Genomic DNA, 18,863 nt, shown 5'->3' with positions numbered 1-18,863 from the left:
GCCTTGATTGATCAACAAGGAATGGGGCCAGAGGTGATGGGGAACCATGCATGATTCTGGTGCCAGAGGCTGATACGATCAGAGCTGCGCTTTGGGAAGATCGGGATGATGGAGGGGAGAGACGAGAGGAAAGGAGGCTGCAAGGGGCCAGGCCTGAGCCTGGTCCCTGTCTGACACCCTCCCCCCAACCCCCAGTCCATCCGGCGCTTGATGGAGGCGGAGAAGGTCAAAGGCTTCTGCCAGGTAGTGATTTCCTCCAACCTGCGTGATGGCGTGTCCCATCTGATTCAGTCTGGGGGCCTCGGGGGCCTGCAGCACAATACAGTGCTCGTTGGCTGGCCCCGCAACTGGCAGCAGAAGGAAGATCATCAGACGTGGAGGAACTTCATCGGTAAAGCTGGGTGGGCTGGGGGCAGTGGTGGGCTGGGGGCGGTGGAGGACTGAGGGTGGCTTCTCCTTCTTTGGGCCTGGGGGCCGTTTCCCAGGCTTGGTAAGTGTCGATTCAGCAGATGCAGGTGATGGTGTTCAAAGCCGTCCATGTGCCAGGCACTGTGCTAGGCGCTGGGGACTCAGGTGTGAATGAGACGGTCCTGGCTCCTGCCGGGCTCACAGCCCTGGGAGGAAGACAGTGCAGGGCAGTGAGAAGAGCCACAGCGTTGAAGTCACAGAGGCCTGGGTCTAAATCTCACTTCTGGCCCTTGCTAGCTGTGTGACTGTTCACAAGGGACTCACCCTCTCTGAGCATCCGATTCCTTGGTAACAGTCGGTTATAGTAATAGCATAAGTAACATTTGTAGACTGTGTTCTGTGTGCCAGACGAGCTGAGACTTTCTCTGTCTCTAATTCCCTCAGCAGCCCTGTGAGGGCTGGGCATTGTTATCTCCGTCTCATTGGTGTGAAACTAAGGCAAAGAGAGATTAAGAAGTTTGCTGCAGATTGCACAGCTGGTAAACCCAGAGGCTGCCCTGTTAACTCCAGGCTATTCCGTCTCTTTTGTAGGTAGATCATAGTTATAAGGTGGTTGGGAAGATTAAATGAGGCCGTGCAGGTAGAGTTTTTAATAATCAGAAAGGGGAGGTGGTGTTACTGCCACTTGACAGGGGGCGAAACTGAGGCCCAGAGAGTTTGAGAGGCTTTCCCAAATCCAAATAACAAATAAGTGATGAGCTCAGGTAGATGCTGGCTTTCTGACTATGCAGCCCAAGGCCAAGGCAGGGTGGGGTGGGGTGGGCTGCTGGGTGCCAGGAGCCCCCGAGGCTGCTGCTGGGTGTAGGAGGGGACCGGGGTCACTGTTTTCCTGTCTGGCCCTCTCCTTGGCTACCCCCAGAGCTGGTACGGGAAACCACGGCCGGTCACCTGGCCCTGCTGGTCACCAAGAACGTTTCCATGTTTCCCGGGAACCCGGAGCGCTTCTCTGAGGGCAGCATCGATGTCTGGTGGATTGTGCACGACGGAGGCATGCTCATGCTGCTGCCCTTCCTGCTGCGGCACCACAAGGTGCGTGTGCGCGCAGGCATGCATTTCTGTGTGTGCGTGCAGGCATGCATTTCTGTGCGTGCGTGCACATCTGTGGGCGAGGCTCATGGGCTCTGGCCAGGGCCAGCCTCCGTGGGAGCTCTCCCCTTATGAGCTCCTGGGAAAAGGATCTGATCATCTCCTTCATTCTGAGATGTTAGGAGCTGACTGTCTCCCCTTGGGGGCATCCTTGACTTGTAAAGGAGAGCAGTGCTTAACCCAAGCAGGTGATCCTTTAATGGGGGACCCTCACCTAAGCGGGAGAGTTTTTGTAGCGAGTGGCGCTGAGATAGAGGATTTCGAGTCTGCCTGTGTGTGTGGGAAAGCGGCTGGGAAGGGTGAGGGTCCTCTCTAGGTTTTGGCCCTGGATCTCCGCTCTGCATCTGGCCTGGATCTTTCTGGGTCCCCTTCACCCCTCTAGGTCTGGCGGAAATGCAAGATGCGTATCTTCACTGTGGCCCAGATGGACGACAACAGCATCCAGATGAAGAAGGACCTCACCACATTTCTGTACCATTTACGTATCACTGCGGAGGTTGAGGTGGTGGAGATGGTGAGTCCCCAAGAGCCACTCCTGAAGTTTTGGAGTCCTACCTGGCCCTCTTTCCTCTTGGCCCCAGCGGGAAGTAGGAGAACCCCAGCACTCATCAGCTTATGATGCTGGATGCCTGCCCCTCCCCCCCATTCTTAGCCTCTCACATATTCACCCGGGAGTTCATCCATCCATCCATCCCTCTCTCCTTTGTAAGAATAGCCATGTCTAACAGGGCTCATTGTATGTGAGGCACTGTTCTATGTGCTTCATATATATTAATTCTCACAACAGCCAGTGAAATAAATACAATTATCAGCATTTCCGTTTTACAGATTAGGAAGTTGAGGCACAGAAATGTTAAGTAATTTGCCCAACAATGCACATTAAGTGACAGAGCCAGGATTCAAACCCAGGCAGCCTGGCTCTAGAGTCCATGCTGCCAGCAATTATACTGTACAGACTCTCGTCCATCCCTTCCCTCCGTTTATTTATCCATCCATTCATCCTTCTATGTACTCGTCAATCTACGTGTATACTCATTAATGTATTCATTCACTCACTTACCCATCCATCCATCCATGTATGTATTCATTCACCCCTTTGTTCTTTTTTTAAATTTCTTCCCCTTTTCCACTCACCCAGGTAATTAATTAATCCACTCATTCATTAATTCACCCATTCATACGCCCAGTCCTGTGCTGGGCTGACGAGGGAATGGGCTGTATTGCCTTCAAGGAGCATCGCCTCTTGTTCGTCCTTGCTTCTCACATCTGTTGATTAAACTAGGTCATTGGATAGGGAAGCCTTAGGCTGGCAGAAGGAAGGGGGCCTGCCTCCCTTCCCTTGGCCTTGCACCTGAGCTAGAGCTCTTGCTTTCCTTCCTTGCCCCCCTCACCCCACCCCTGCCTGCCCACAGCATGAGAGCGACATCTCAGCTTACACCTACGAGAAGACATTGGTGATGGAACAGCGTTCCCAGATCCTCAAACAGATGCATTTAACCAAGAATGAGCGGGAGCGGGAGGTGAGGTTGCCCTGGTTGGGCTCTGAGAGCCTCAAGCTCCCACCAGTTCTGGGTCTGCACAGGTTCGGGGTGGCCCAGGGCTGACACTCGTGGCCATTGGCACTGCCACCTTCACCCTAGAACATTACTCATCACCCTTATTTCCCCTGCCCTGCCTCCTGGCCTGGGCTTCCCAGCAGCAGGGTACACTCTGCAGCTGCACCTGCCAGGCCTCCCAGCCAGGATGCAAAGGGACTTTGGCATGGGTGACAGATCTTCCCCTCTATGTGATTTCTGCGACCCAAGGGAAAATAGTGGATGCTAAATATGCATGGATGATGATTCCTCAGGGGTGTGAGCTGCCAGTGTGGGATACAAGGGATCATGTGATAGACCCTCAGAGGGTGGGTAACAGATGGATATTTAGGGATATAGCTGATGGTAGGAGTTGGGGGCAAACCTTCTAGGCTGTGGTTGATGGGTTCTCAGGGGTGATGAGCATCTTATGGGGTATGGGGGTGAGATCTCCCACGTGTGGATAATGTGGGACCACTAGTCCCCTGGAGTTTGAATGAAAGACTCACTCCAGGGATTGGGGTCCTTGGGGAAATGAGTGATGGTATCCTGGGGCTGGGGACAGAAGAGCTCTCAGAGGTGAATGACAGGTTGCCTGGGGGAATGGGTGGCAGATCCTATAGGTGAAGGTGACAGATTATGGTTATGGGTCTCACAGGTGTGGGTAATATATTTCTCAGATTGTGGTTGATGGATCCTCAGGGGAATGAGTGATGGGTACCCCTTTGAGCTGGGAAGGATGGAGCCTCCAAGGATGTCATCCAGGCTGTTATCCAGGGGTGATGGTAAAAATTGTATGAAATGGCATGTGCACTGACAATCAGAACTGACACTGGACCATGGTGCTAAGGTAGAGCCCTGCTGGGCTAGGTGTTGACCCTTTGGTTGCTGGATAATGGGGGGATCAGGGGGTTCTAGAGAGGAGCTGGAGTGGCAGGGTCAGTGGGGCAATAGCTATTGGGTGTGGAAGCATTGCAGTATTTTAACAGCTGGTACAGTTCCTGACAGTGTGCATCCTGGTGGAGCATCAGCTCTGTGGTAGCTCTTTGCAGGACACGGGTGCTGACTCTCAGCAGAGTCGGTGCCAATCTGTGTCACTCCCTAGATCCAGAGCATCACAGATGAGTCTCGCGGCTCAATCCGGAGGAAGAATCCAGCCAACACTCGGCTCCGCCTCAATGTCCCGGAAGAGACGGCTGGTGACAGTGAGGAGAAGCCAGAGGAGGAGGTGTGCAGCTCTGGTGGTTTGGCTCCAGCGTGTGGGAGCAGAACCTTTGGCCTCCAGAGGAGTCACGTGCTGTCCCTTTGTTCATCACTCAGGTGCAGCTGATCCATGACCAGAGTGCTCCCAGCTGCCCCAGCAGCTCACCGTCCCCGGGGGAGGAGCCCGAGGGGGAGGGGGAGGCAGATCCTGAGAAGGTGCATCTCACCTGGACCAAGGACAAGTCGGTGGCAGAGAAGAATAAGGGCCCCAGTCCTGTCTCCTCCGAGGGCATCAAGGACTTCTTCAGCATGAAGCCGTATGGGCCTGGGGGCTAAGGGCTGGGGTCTGGAGTGAGCCTATGGGTCTTTGCTCCCCATGGCAGAGCAAACGAGCAGAAGGGGTCCTGGTCTGGCAGTCTGAAGATCCAGCCCAGACCCCATCTGAGGACTCGGGGGTTGGGCCTGATTGCTAAGGGTCAGAGCTCCCAGGTGCAGGCAGTGGAAAGGTGATGGCTGGGGGGCTGGGAGAGCAGGGCCAGAGTGCACTCAGGGTGGGTGATGGTGGCTCAAGTCCTCAGCCTCTCCTGCTTTTTCTGACTCCTCTCTTTTTCTTCCTCACTTTGCTTCTCTTGTGTTTCCTGAAGGGAATGGGAGAACTTGTAAGTGCTTCAGAGTTTTTAAATTCTCTCTCCTGGATTGGCCAGGGTCCCTATCCTTCACTCTCTTCACTCTATCATGAACCCTCAATTCGTGCCCTGACCTGACCCCTGACCTCTGGGGTCTCTGAATAACCCAGCTTGGAGAGGTCTGGGGTTGGTGGTCCCCGGCTTGCAAGGGGGTCCCAGCAGCCCAGGACCTGGTTACCCCCCCGGCGACTGGATCCAACTCTCTGCTCTTCCGGGCTCACGCGCTCTCCTCCCCTCCTTCCTCCCGCAGGAACCAGTCCAACGTGCGGCGCATGCATACAGCCGTGCGGCTGAACGAGGTCATCGTGAAGAAATCCCGGGATGCCAAGCTTGTTTTGCTCAACATGCCTGGGCCTCCCCGCAACCGCAACGGTGACGAAAATTGTATCCTGGACTTAAAACTGGTGGGAAGAGGGAGGTGGACGTCAAGGGATCTGGGTCCTAGCCCCGGGATGGAAGAGCTGAGCCGTTGCTGCTTCAGGATCAGCACCTCGGACAGGGACGCGGGCCCAGAGTTCCCCGGCGGCCTACCACGACCTCAGTTCCATCCGAAGGGAAAGGGACGGGTCTTTCTCCTTGACGGGCGCTCAGACATGGAGTTCCTCGAGGTCCTCACCGAGCACCTGGACCGGGTGATGCTGGTCCGCGGCGGCGGCCGCGAGGTCATCACCATCTACTCCTGAGGGCCAAGACCTGCCACCTGGGCCCGAGCGCGCCCGGCCCGCGGCCCCGGAGCCCTCGCCGCGCCCCCCGCCGCTGTCACCGTTTACATACAGACCCTGCGCCCGCGCCCCGGCCCCTTTCCCCGCTGCCGGAAGCCCGGAGGCCACGTCCGTCGGGGCTGACTCGGAGAGGACCGCCCCAGTGCGGGGACCAGAGCCCCAAGCGCCCGGTTGGGGCGTGGCTCTTTCGGTCCCGGCTGCGCTGCCCTTTTTCTAAGCCCGGCCTCGCCCCGCCGGAGGAGACGCTGCAATAAAGGTCGGGAGGCTGCGCGGAGAGGAGAGGAGCTGGGGCTTTGAGACGCCCCCCCCCCCCACCCCAGGTTGTCCGCGCGGCCCCTTCCCCCTTTCCGCGCCCCGCCCGCGGCCTCGTTCTGCCTTCCTCCGGCGCTGCTCCCGGCGGCCCGGGGGGCGCGGGGTGGGGAAGCCGCGCTCGGCCGCCTCCGCCGCCCCTCCTCGCGGGGCCGCTGGGCGCGGGCCGGCAGAGCCTATACATAGTGTACAGGAGACATCGCGTGTATTTTTAACGTCCCCATATTTCTGTGACTAGAAGCGCAACGGACTTCTCGCCACTGTCGAGCTCTCTTCCGCTGGGGGCGCCCAGAGGAGGCGGAGGCCTCGGGAGGCTGGATTTTCCTTGACGTCCCGAGAGTTTGAGAGCAAAAGTGCTTGAGGCCCAGGCGGGAGTCGTGGTCCTGGTCCCTCGACACCCCCGCCTTGCTCTCGCCTTCTCGCCCTTTCCGCGCGCCCTTGGCTTCCGATCCTTCCCTCTAGTTCTTTTGGTTGACGAGGTGAGACAAGTGTCCAACTTTTCCTGGATTCGCCTCCCAGCAGATATGAGCTTCCACTGCGGCTGCAGAGACGCGCGCAGCCTCTTCTTATCGGCTCTTATGCAAGCTGGGGCCAGGATGGGGGAGGGGCGCTCCTCAAGGGGGTGAAACCAAGAGGCCTCGCCCCACCGAGGAAGCCCCGCCCCGGTGCCTTCCTGCGGGGGGGGGAGGGGCAGGCATCTCTCCTCAGTCGGCTTGTCGCCTGCTCCCCCTATCCCAGGGCTCCTAGCCAAAGACTGAAATCGGGGAGCTGGAGCGCATCCCCTCCCGGGAGTTTCCTCCCTGGGACAGGTGAGGGGGGAGGGGGGCGATTTTTGTTCAGGGGCGGGTCTCACCGGGGAGGCCCCAGCGCTGCCCCTGATGTTCCCTCCCCTGCCCCCATCCGGCAGCTGGCAGCTCCGGGGACCCAAGCCGCCTTCTCTGCATCCCCGGGCCTGGCTTTGCTGCCTAGCAGCAGCGTCTAGCTGTGTTTCCCAGGCATCTGGGCTGGGGGGAGGGCTAGAGTCGCCATGTGCTTGGTTCTTAGCGCCTCTTTGCCCTTCTCCACCTAGGACCCAAGGCCTTTGGCTTTTCCAATTCCAGTCCTTGGCGCTTCTGCTCCACTAGCCCAGTCGAGGCGCCCTCTATCCCTAGAGAAGGCGCATTGGCTGGGTTCCCTTCCCCCAGGGCACGCTACTAAGGGGGACAGGCGCTGCATGATTGTTCCAGCGCCCTCTGGGACTGGGTACAGTACCTCCAGCCCCAGGGCCCTGACCTTCACACTTAAGACATCCTGTCCACCTCCCAGAGCTGGGGCTACTGGGTACTCCTGACCTCACCATCTCCTTTCTTTGAGCCCAAGGCAGAGAGCTGGAGCTGGTGCCATCTAGACTAGGTCAGGTGTGGCTAGAGGTGGGTTTGGACGTCTGCAGGTTAGGCCAAGGCCCCTCTGAGATTTGATCTGGGGCTAGATAGATTCTTCCAGCTGGTAATCAGAAAGTTGGAGGTATTAGACACCAGCCCCACTGCATCCTCCAAAAGACTTCCCTCTGAGAACCACAGCTGGGTCTAGCCTTCTGGGGGCCTGAGCATTCTGGGGCTGAAGTGGTGGGCTGGGCAGAAGGGGAAGGGGATGCATCAACACCAATTAGGGAACCAAAGTTGCACTATCTGGGCCCGGACTGTCTGGTTGGCAAGAGCAAAGTTTCCGTTGATGAAAACAAACATCCTACAACAAAAACCCAAGTTTTCTGTGCTACATGTGCAATATTTGTTATGAACGTTATCATGTCATTCATCAAATTATCTTTATAATCATTGTAGCTAGATGTTTCATGTCCATTCAAGTGACTTTTGTTCTGAGTGCAATATTTCAATAGCCTTGTAGTGCTAACTAGCGTTGCTTTTGTTTTAGACGATCTATGTGCAGAGCAATGCAATGAAGTTGAAAACCCTTGTAAATAGAAGTTGCAAACCAAATCAAGAGTATTTATTACTATTAGGCCTGCCTTTAATTTTCAGTGTTTCAGTATTCTGCATTCTGCCTCAATATTGATCTTGTGTTCTTTGTGCCAATATGAAAAGGAGAGGGTTGGTTCTTTCCTTTACTGTTGAATGCTCCCATTTAATGCTTTACAGCTTTTACTGTATTAATTTTTTAGACCCCCGTCTGCACAAAATGCAATAAAAATAATTTTATTATACCCTTCACAGCCTGAGGTGTGCTGTTTGGACACTCAGGGAAGAAGCAGAGGGGTACTCAAAGTGGCTCTTCAGGAGGACCACATACTCTTAATCAGCAACACTGACCTTCACTGACAGAGGGATGGGCTGATCCTCCAGGTCTGGTTTGTGTACTGACTGTTCTGGGACTCTGTCCTAGAGGACAAAGGAACTGGCAACAGGGGCTAGTGGAGAGAGCACTGCACTAACGAGCATTATCTTCTCTGACACAGTGAGCATGTACTAGGTCAGGTTCAGCGCTGTCAGTATTTTGGTCCCTAACACTAATACTGGGGGTCTTGTGCCACCCACTTCACCATACCCACCCCAAGTTTCCTGATGCAGTTGGCTATTAAATGCTCTCCAACGCTTCTACAGCTCTATGACTCCATGGTCCTGCCAACTCCCTGCATACTGGGCAGAACAGAGGGTGGCAACTGAGACGAAATCAAAACGGGAGAGTGCCTCACTCCACTGGCCATTGGCCAGAAATGGCCTCTTCATGGTCCTGTTTTCCTTTCCTAGAGTAAGAGGACAAGCCTGCTGACACACTGAAAGTCGACCACAAACAAGGATGTTGAACACAGCACTCTAATTAGCCAGCAGGCTTTTGCTCTCAACTGTTATCAAAGCTTCTAACTAGGTGAGCTGCATAATAAGAGAAGCTAGGGTTGCAAGAGGTTTTGAGGCCTGACCACAGCCTGAGGACAAGAGTGGGCAGACCACATGGCAGACTGAAACCAGTCAGTACTCCTTCATGAATCCTCGCCTTCCAACCCTGGGAAGGAATGCTCTGCAAAGAGGTCCTGCAGATATTCACACCCAAAAAAAGACGACACAGCTTTTACTTTTTCATTTTAATTAAAAAGTAATCATCTCATCTTATTAACAACACAAGAATTCCAAAGAGGAAAAAAACACTATATAACACAAACAGGTCAGAACATAAAATGCTGCCATCTGGGGACCTTGAGTTTTTGAAACCATTGCTTGTTCAGCCACTGGCAGGGACTCAGCTGAAGTCACTGCTCTCCCTCATCCCTGCCAGGGGCCCCTTGAGACTGTGATCCACAGGGCTCTAATGAGCACCATCCCTAGGGAGAGGGCAGCCTCCTTTGGCTCCATTTAGAGCAGCAGTCAGAAGTCCTCTCGCTAATAATTTCACTCTGGCTCAAAAGTTACGGACAGCCACCTGTGTCAAGAACGTGTCCAGCTACCAAAAGTCTGATGTCAAAATGGTCCCTACCTCCTGCTGCTCAGAAAACAGAACAAGAGTCCAGATGAAAACAAGAGCCTGACTTTTGAGCCAGAAGCTCAAAACAATCACTGAAAAAATGGGTGTTCACTGCCCGAGTCTAGAGTTGCCTTCTCAGAACCGACTCCATGAAACTACCACTGGAGATGGAGAGGCTGACAGAAACCGTTAAGGGGGGTAGGAGTGGTTGGGGCCCAGATTCACAGTTCATGTTAAACTGCTGGTGACTGGAGCTATTCAGTCCATTGGAAATCCTCCAATGAAATGAAAAGAAAAAAGAAAAAAGAGAAAACCAAAAATCAATAACCCTGGGTCAGGCAGAAAAGTGGCTACTTCTGTGGCTGCCATGGCCACTCCTCAACAACTCCCGAGCAGCTGACGGATGACTCCTCCAGCAGACTCCCATCCATGTGGGACAGGCTTGGCGACACGGCGCCTGCCAGGCCTGGTCTGCTCCTCCGCAACCCTAGGTGGGAGCTGCAGACGGGAGCTGGAGCTCTGGTTGGCCTGTGCAAGGCTGGAAAACCTGGGTAGGTTCAAAATGAACAGGGGCAGTGGCTGTTGACATGAAAATGCCATTCCAAACTCAGCTAATTGGGGCTTGGATTCCTCCTCCTCCCCCCGCAACTCCAGCCGACAGAAAGACCAGAGAAACCCATAAAATATAAACTGAGCCCAGACACCTATACTGCCCAGTGGACCCCAGAGATATTTATTTTCTACAAAAAAAAAAACAAAAAACAAAAACAACAAAAAAAGATACACCCCCAAATGCAGTATAAACTCTGACTCTGGAAGGAATAAGCAACACAGCCTTGGGCAGAACAGAGAGCAGGTGGTAGAAACTTATGACATTCGATGTGGACCTGGATAGGTGCAGAGCACATCCTCCAAATAACTCTATTTAGAACGCAAGAGGTGGGAGGAGGCCAGGGGATGAGGGGGCCCGGGTAGCTGAGAGATAGCCTCAGTAATGCCTCTGGTAAGATCCCATGGGGGCCTGGGGCCGCCCCACCTGTGCTGTGGTCTGGCTAACCAGGTGGGAGAGAGCAGGGCCACTCTGAATCAGGGTGTCGAGAGCCTTCTGTACACTTGGATTGTCAAAGTTGATACCTGTGGAAGACACGGGCCTCTGGCTAGCTATGTTGCTGGCAGGTGCCAGGCGACTGGAAGGCTGGACAAAGAGCCCTTGGGAAGGAGCCCCAGGCCTGGGGCCCATGTTCCGAGCAGATCCCGCCTGTCCCAAAATGTTTGGAGGCTGATTGCCAGAGGCCTGTGATCTTTGCTGAGGCTGGCTGTTCACTGCTGTGGAAAAATTCTGGTTCTGGGTGTTTCCGGCAGCGACAGAGGGAGATGCAGAGCTGCTACTGGCCGCAACCGTGCCACTATTGAAGAGGCTGAGGATTTTGGCCTGAAGCTCTTGCTGGGAGGTGGGGGGTGCAGCTGGAGTGGGTGTAGCAGAGGGGAGCACTTGGCTGCTCTGGAGCGGTTGGGAGCTTGGCTGTGTCTTCAGCGAGGCACCCGAGGTCGCCCCGAGTGGTTGGCGGGAAATCGGGCCTAGAAGACAGAAGGAGGAGGTATCTGTTGAAAGTACCCACCCTGGGCAGGAGGCTTAGTAGCCCAGGGAAGAACAATAATCACTGATCACATCAATCACACAGTACACAGACTATAACATCAACTTCCCAAAGGGGCCACTTCACGGTATGTGCTGTCTCCAGAAAACAGCCTAGTTTCCCCAGAGAACTACTTAAAGAAAAAAGGGCATCCATCTTGGTTACCAGGGAGCCTGCAGTACTAATCCACCCACCACCACATTAACCACAGGGATCAGAATTCAGTGCCCAAATCTTAAGTTATTATTACATCAGCATGGATGGCCCATGGGAAAACTCAAGAGATGGGCTCATTTCCCTTACCCACCCCAAAGAGCCCTGGGCCTGCCACCCTCCCAACAGAGCCTGGGGATTAGAGAAATGCAGAGTCAGAACTTCACCTCGGCCCTGCCACGTAGCTCACCAGGCAGAGAGTCGGTGCTGCTCCTCATAAGCCGCTCCTTTCGCTCTCGCAGGTAGTTGATGATCTTGTCAGTCTCTTCGGCAGTGAGGTACCTGTTGTCCGCCAGCAGGTTGATGAGGCTCTGGATGGCTGGAGGGTGTCCCCCGCGCACTCCTTCCTCAGGGCCTCCTCGCTCTCTTTCCTGGAGGATGGCTTCATCGGCCATCTTGGCTGCCTGTCTGGCAATCTCCTCACGTTCCTTCTCCCGGCACTCATTCTTGTAGCGCTCATAATTTCTGGCCACCAGCACCATCGCATCTGCCTGGGGCATGTTGCGATGCTCTGTAGGAGAGAATGACATGAGTTATTTTCCCCTATGGCAGATCTCAGTGCTCACCTGCTGGATGCTACCAAGCCTTTCCTAACCTCAAACCAGCAGGAAAACTGTTTCCGTGACAGAAGCCTGGAGAGGGGAGGGAGATGAAGGTTGGGAAGATAGGTGAATGGATTTCTTTGGTGGGGAACACACACCTTTGTACAGAGCTGGTTCTTTGGGGGAATTCCTAGATCACACACTTGTAGCAAAAATCAAAGAAACATGATAGTTTCTCACAGATTCAAAAAGACCATGTGGGGAATAACCATTGGAGGCAGGCCGCAGGGGGCCAAAAAGCCCTGCTGTAAAGCCTGGCTCTCCACTGTGCTCCTTGGGATACAGCTGGCCTACTGTTTTTGAACCCATCAGTTCAAAGGTCATGGATTAAGATCATTTTGTGACCCTAAATAACCTCCTCTCCTCACCATCAGGCAACATGATTTACAGAGTGGTGAGAAGACTTCTCAGAACTTTATATAAATGTCCTCACACATCTTGAGGACTATTCCTCAGAGCGACAAATGACCTACTGGACTGCCCGATGTATTCTATGGTTATGGGTGTAACCAGCCAGGCAAACAGAGATCCCCAGTATGGAGGGAAAAGGGAAAAGTCTGTGCTGTTTAAGAGCAATGAGCAGGGCATCAGTTGGCTGCGTCTCAACATTCTGGGCACAAGATACTAAAAGCTACTTCAGGGAAGACCTTAAAGAAACCTACCCTGGGCTGCTAGGAGGTCAGGGCCTCCTCCTTGTTCTCACAGCCCCTCTGCCCACTTCTCTAGCACACTTACAAATAGTACCCTAATTGTCTGTTGTATTCTGTCCCTCATTAGAAAGCTGGGCAAAAGCAAGGATTCTATGACACTCAGGGTAGTATATGCCAGAGGTGTGCTCTCAAACCTCTGGCGAGACCCGACCGTGTGCATCTCTTCTCAATTCTCCCTGTAGTGACTTCATGTTGGCGGCTTGAAACAGGACACAGTGGGAGTATCACGGAAATCAGCAAATGCTATAACCCCTGCCCGCGAACTAGTTGTTAAACATTTGCCAGCATACCACTGTATATACCTAAGGGCTAAATATAATGTCTTATATATACAGCAGGCCCAGAACTATATCTACTGAAAAAATATCAGATGAATAAATAAATGACTAAGCAAGTCTCCTCCAGTGCACTTATAAAACGGCCCTACTATATTTGAGCTGAAATACATGAGTCATTTGCCCAAAACCTGCTTCTTCTGAGTAAGGCATGAAAGAATTAATGGACTAATGACTACTTCTGGAATTCTGACCCACTTGGGCTTCTGTACCTTGTGGGGTTCCAAACATGATGTTGACTGTACAGGAGCGGTGAATCTGGTGTTGCTGGGTGATGACAATAGCAAAAGGAGATCCTCCCCTGCTCACATCCTCCAAGGCTTGCGAGAGCGACACCTCTGTGTTGAGGAAGATCAAGTCCACTACCATGCCTAGGTCTCGCACCTTCCGCCCTACAGATTCAGCATAATCTCTGTAGAAACAAACAGAATAAAGGTGAGCACTTCCCGACCAACTCCCAGTCTGCACACTGTTGCACGTCAGCCAGCTGTGTGTGCTCCTATGGAGAGTTTATGTTAAACTGCATGAACTAGCACACCCAGTGTCTCCCTGGTGCCCTCCTCAGGCTCCAAGGATCTAGAGCAATTCCTTCTCTTTGCACTGGCTCAGAACAGCCATGACCAGCTTAGAATGGTCACACATGAAGTTGCCAGTAGCAGAGCATTTAGTACCCAGGTCCTTCTCTTGATTCTCTAGTCCTTCTTAACACTACCCTGCTGCCAAAGACCTGTGACACGTATCTGTCTTTGGGGAGGCTGCAGGACATAGTGGGAAAAGCATGGGCTAAAATGCTAGAAAGACGGGTTTGGATCCCAGCCCTAACATTTACTTGCAACGTTGTGAGGCTTTAAGCAAATCCCTTTACCTCTTACAAACCTCAGTTTCTCTACCAATAAAACAGGAATAATATGGCTCAGTTCGTATGTCATTTCCTTGACCTTCTCTCCAATCTAAATTAAATCTGATAAATTTCTTCTCATAGGACTCATCATCAATACATTTTATCTTGTTATGTATCCAACTAGGGTGTAAGCTCCACAAGAGGAAGTGGCCGTGTGTGTTTGCTTACCATTATAACCCCAGTACCCAGCATCTGCCATACATACAAAAAATTTGCTGAATGAACACACATGTAACATGATTATTGTGAAGATAAAAAAAATTTAAGTAAAGCGCCTAGCACGGGGTAGTACAGAGTAGGTGCTCAGAAAACGATGGCTATTATCATAGGTCAAAAAAAAAGCTATCTACAGTTAAAACAGCATCTATCTCCAACCAAGACAGCCCAGAGCCTGTGAACTCTGCCTGCTGCTTGGTGTCTCAACACCTATTTCCCTAGTCTCTGCCTTGAAATTAGCTTTTTAACCCCAAACTGCTAGAAAATACGTAAAGTGATTTACTAACCACCTGGGGAAAGGGAACATAGCTACTACCAAGCCTGCAAGCTGCTATATTCCCTCCTGCTTCTCTGCTCTGCCTCTTCAAGGAAAGAACGTAAAACAGAGGTGGAGTAAAACGGTGCTATGAACTCTGGATTGGGTAGCATGGTCACCTAACAGTTCTGCAGGGCCATGGCACTTCACAGAGAAGGCTTGGTACTTGGCTGACGAATGCAGAGACATGTGCCTCCCAAAGTACTGGGGATTTGGGATTGTCCCATGAAGGGAGCATCTACTGCTTTGCCTGACCAGCATATATCCCTTCTTTGATTATCCTGTGGGAAGGCACCCCTCTCCTTCCCAGTCAGTCTACATGGTTCCGCAGGGCTAATCCCACCGTTAGCACTAGGGATGGGCAGGTGACCTAGCCCTGGGCATCCCAGCACCACTGGCTAAAGTGACCAGTTCAGGGATGGGAAAGTGAGCCAGGTCAGTCCAATGAGAAACAATTATAGGACTTTAGGTGGAAGCACTGGGGAAAAAAAGTTCTCTCTCCACTGGGTTTGCTAAGCTAAGATGATAACTATCTAGGGCCAGTGCCACTCTGCTTTTTCAAATAGAAAGCCTGTTTAAGAATGAGGACGACACAGAGATCGTCTTGATGACATGATCTGACCCTGGATGTGGCCATGCCTGAACTTCTCGGTCAAGCAAACTAAAAATTTCCCTTTGGGGCCTAAGCCAGTTTGCAACAGGTTTTCTGTCACCTACAACTGAAAGAACTCTGGCTAACACAGCATAGCAATGCCAGAATACTCAGCCCAAGTTCAGTGGGTATGGCTGCCAAGAGGGAGGCTGAATTTCTCTTCTGACCCTTCTCCTTACTCAGGAGAAATATCCAAAGGGTTCTTACTTAGTCTGCTTGTTGACCACAATCACAGAACAATCAACAGGCCTCTCGGCATCAAAGCGTCTCTGGATTTCCTCAAAATATTGACGATAAAGCTCTTCTCTACGCCGTTCCTCACGTTTCAAACGCTCTGCAAGATACCACCAGAGAAAACGGAAATATAGACTGTGTCTTTCTATATAAGTAAGTCAGAAGCCGTATTTTGAATTCTAAACTACTTGTAGGCAAAGGTCATAACACACACTCTCTGAATTAATCCTCTAGACTACCTCCTAAAAATAACCAGCATTAATATTTTTTACTATTATAAATTCATTGAAATGGAATGGTTGAATTAAAGGGCATGGTCATTTGAATGCTTCATCTGAGACATATCGCCCAACTGCCCTCTAGAAAGTCTGTTACTAATTTATCCCTCCACAGGGTGGATCACCTCATGCTGTTTCTCCACATCTTAGTCAACACTGGGTACTGACATTTTAAAAAATTCCTGTCAACCTGATAGGTAAAAGATGATATTTCATTATTATTCTAATTTGCATTTTGGGGACAACTATTTAAGACCTTATTGACAGGTACTAGTTTTTTTTGGGGAAAAAAAAAAATAAGGTAGTAAAGTTTTATTGTGAATTAAAAATCAGGTTCTTAACTCAACTTGACCAGGTAGGAAAGAATTTAAAAATCTTTAAAGACATATTGAGAAAAACCAGGCTTTTAAAGAACATATCTTTACCTAAAAAAGAGATGCTATTAGAAATTATAAATAAAACAAAAAACCCCACATGCTGCATACATAATGCAGATAGTTGCAGTTATTTGGTCAATGAGCAAAAAGCAAGCACTTAACCTCTTCAGCTCCAATCTTTTGTTCATTTCTTATTGGTGGAATTTCACATTTCTTCTTGTTGGATGACTACCCAGATGATGATACTAATTTGCATTTTAGGAATTATTTTCAAGCTGAATATGCTCTACACATTAAAGGCTATGTATTTCTTCTTTTTGTGAATTGCTGAGCCAACTCATTAGCCCCTTTTTAGTTGGTTACTGGTTCCTTCTTTCTTTTGTAAAGTGTTCTACCAGTATTAGGAATAAGCTGCTTCTGCTACTTTACCTTTTGCACGAGACTGACTTTCTGGGCCTGGAGGGCCTCGGCCATCAAAGCTATCTCTATAACGGTCATAGTAAGAGTCATCCTTTCTCCTGCAATAGTCATCCATTCGCAGGTATCGGTCATAAGAACCTTCTCTCCTAAAAAGTTAAAGAAATTGCACAAAGTTAAAGCTCTCCTGTCCTGCAAAAATCAGATATAGACAATTCTTCAAGACCCAGTCCCCTGTGTGGAAGTAAGCACAGTAAGGCATAGGACTTCGGGATTAGACAAACGAGGTTTGTCTCTGGGACTCACTGCTTTTCAGCTCTGAGGCTGTGACTGAGTTAACCTGCCTTGCAAAATGACTGGAATGACATACAGAAAGCTCTCAGCATAGTCTTTGGCATAAAGTAAATGCAAAATAACTGGTAGCAATGATTGATATTAGTTTTGAGGAACCATTCCATGACTCTCCCGTCCCCTTTCCCTGTGTTTAAAAATTATAGCTAAAAAAATTATATATATATACACACAGTAATTTTTCATCACATTGATCAGAGCATGCTGAACAGAAACTCTGTACTTATTAAGCAGTAACCCTTCATACCCAAACCCCGTAACCTCTAATCTACTTTCTATCTTTATGAATTTGCCTTTTCTAGATAGTTCATATAGGTGGAAACATACCATATCTATCTTTTGTGTTTATCTGGCCTATTTCACTTAGCATAATGTTTTCAAGGTTCATCCATGTTGTAGCAGGTGTTAGAATTACCTTCCTTTTCATAGCTGAATAATATTCTACTGTATGGATATATCACACCTTCTTATCCATTCCTCTATTGATGGACATTTGGGTTGTGTCTACCTTTTGGCTATTGTGAATAATGCTGCTATGCACATTCACATACAAGTATCTGTTTGAGTCCTTCTTTTCAATTCTTTTGGGTATACACTCAGGAGTGGAATTGATGGGTCTTAGTAATCTTACTATATTTAACTTTTTGAGGAACTGCCAAACTGTTTTCCACAGCAGCCACGCTATTTTACATTCCCACTAGCAATGCATGAATGTTCCAATTTCTCCATACCTCATCAACTCTTGTTAATTTCTGTTGTTGTTGTTGGCTTTTTAAAATAATTTATTACATCCATCCTAGTGGGTGTGAAGTGGTATCTCATTGTGGTTTTGATTTGCATTTCCGTGACGACTAATGACGTTGAGCATCTTTTCACGTATTTGCCGGCCATTTGTGTGTCTTCCCTGTGCCTTTGCACTGCCAAAACAATTTGTACTCCATCTTTTTTCCATTTGCACAATGTTGCTTTTCATAGGCCACAGGGAGATACCCAGATTCATCCACTAAGCATAATTCATCAAACATTCACACATTTAGCAAATACTTATTGAGCAGCACATCTACCACTTGATAGACACTGGAAATATAAGGCTGATAAAGTCACTTCCCTTGCAGAGCTTTCGACTAGTTCAACAGAAGACACATAAAAAGAACTGTTACAAAAAAACCAAGCAGAATGGCTGTATATGTACCTGTACATGGGATCTCGGGAGTCTCTCATCTCTCTGTATCTGTCGTACATGGGGTCCCGGTGATCTCGAAAATCCCTCGAGTCTCTTAGATCACGAAAGTCTCTAAGATCTCTCATGTCCCGAGCATCACGCATACTTCTGCTGTCTCTGTGATCCCGAATGTCTCTGCTATCTCTATGGTCCCGCAAGTCTCGGGGGTCTCGCATGTCTCTGCTATCCCGGGCATCCCGGCCATTTCTGCCATCCCTGGGCTCTCTCCTTGGACTTCCTCGAATTGGGGATCGATCACGTCTTGTATCTCGACCGTCTCCAAAGCCATATGGATCTCTGTGGGAGGTAGCAGGAAGATGCTAAGACAAAGAACATGAAGGTAGCCAACCCTTTATTGGAGGAAGCCCCCACCCTCCTCAAGCGTTTTTCTCTAAAACACGGCAGCCAAACAGTGAGAACATGACTAAAATTTTAAGGACAGTTATCCATCTGGTCAGCAAATAAAGACTAGTAGGTTCTAGAATCTCAAAAGATTAGGACATCAAAGGAAGAATGTTATGACCCAAAGCCAAAGGTTCTGTCTGACTTCGGTCACAGTATTTACCAGGCTTCAGGGAGTCATTCCGTATTCCTTTTGCATGCCAAACTATCATCACAATCTCAGTACGTTTTCAAAGTGAAAGTGTCTCTTAGAATCTGTTCTCTCTTACCAGACTTAAAGAGATTTTACAAGGGGGAAAAAATTGGGAGGACATAATAAGTGGCAAGACTCATGAAGAAAAAAAGAGCAAAAGGCACACTCTCATACAAAGTAACAGTGATCAAAGCAGTTGTCCTTAAAGTACAGAAAATTTTACTTAAAATACCTAGCAGGATAATCAAATTAAGGGAAAATAGAAAAAGTATAATATGACACAGTGAAGTATAAGAACGCTCTGTT

General features: G+C 50.1%; 2 protein-coding genes across 3 annotated transcripts in view; one reads left to right on the top strand and one right to left on the bottom strand.

The window, feature by feature from the left end:
- Nucleotides 1–6,162, top strand: part of SLC12A5 (solute carrier family 12 member 5) — a 35,149-nt gene extending 28,987 nt beyond the window's left edge. Inside the window, exons 18-25 of the mRNA XM_014787407.2 lie at nt 196–391; nt 1,328–1,497; nt 1,937–2,068; nt 2,967–3,074; nt 4,234–4,356; nt 4,449–4,648; nt 5,268–5,401; nt 5,609–6,162. Of these exons, the coding sequence (XP_014642893.1) occupies nt 196–391; nt 1,328–1,497; nt 1,937–2,068; nt 2,967–3,074; nt 4,234–4,356; nt 4,449–4,648; nt 5,268–5,401; nt 5,609–5,700 (1,155 nt within the window). The 3' untranslated portion in view covers nt 5,701–6,162. The remainder of the gene's footprint in view (nt 1–195; nt 392–1,327; nt 1,498–1,936; nt 2,069–2,966; nt 3,075–4,233; nt 4,357–4,448; nt 4,649–5,267; nt 5,402–5,608) is intronic.
- Nucleotides 6,163–9,109: 2,947 nt separating this feature from the next.
- NCOA5 (nuclear receptor coactivator 5) overlaps nt 9,110–18,863 on the bottom strand; it is a 29,961-nt gene continuing 20,207 nt past the window's right edge. The window contains exons 3-8 of one of the 2 annotated variants that reach the window (XM_004430315.3): nt 17,933–18,259; nt 16,402–16,538; nt 15,291–15,417; nt 13,211–13,410; nt 11,542–11,862; nt 9,110–11,079 (exon numbers count right to left, since the gene is read on the bottom strand). In XM_004430315.3, coding sequence (XP_004430372.2) covers nt 10,490–11,079; nt 11,542–11,862; nt 13,211–13,410; nt 15,291–15,417; nt 16,402–16,538; nt 17,933–18,259 — 1,702 coding nt within the window. In that variant the 3' untranslated portion in view covers nt 9,110–10,489. Of the gene's footprint in view, nt 11,080–11,518; nt 11,863–13,210; nt 13,411–15,290; nt 15,418–16,401; nt 16,539–17,932; nt 18,260–18,863 lie in introns of both variants that reach the window. The other variant, XM_014787406.2, reaches the window with a different exon arrangement.

This window comes from Ceratotherium simum, chromosome 21 (assembly GCF_057802395.1).
Source record: "Ceratotherium simum simum isolate JZ-2026a chromosome 21, ASM5780239v1, whole genome shotgun sequence".
NCBI lineage: Eukaryota > Metazoa > Chordata > Mammalia > Perissodactyla > Rhinocerotidae > Ceratotherium > Ceratotherium simum.
The sequence above is the reverse complement of the archived record's forward strand: the minus strand, read 5'-3'. Positions and strand labels throughout refer to the sequence as shown.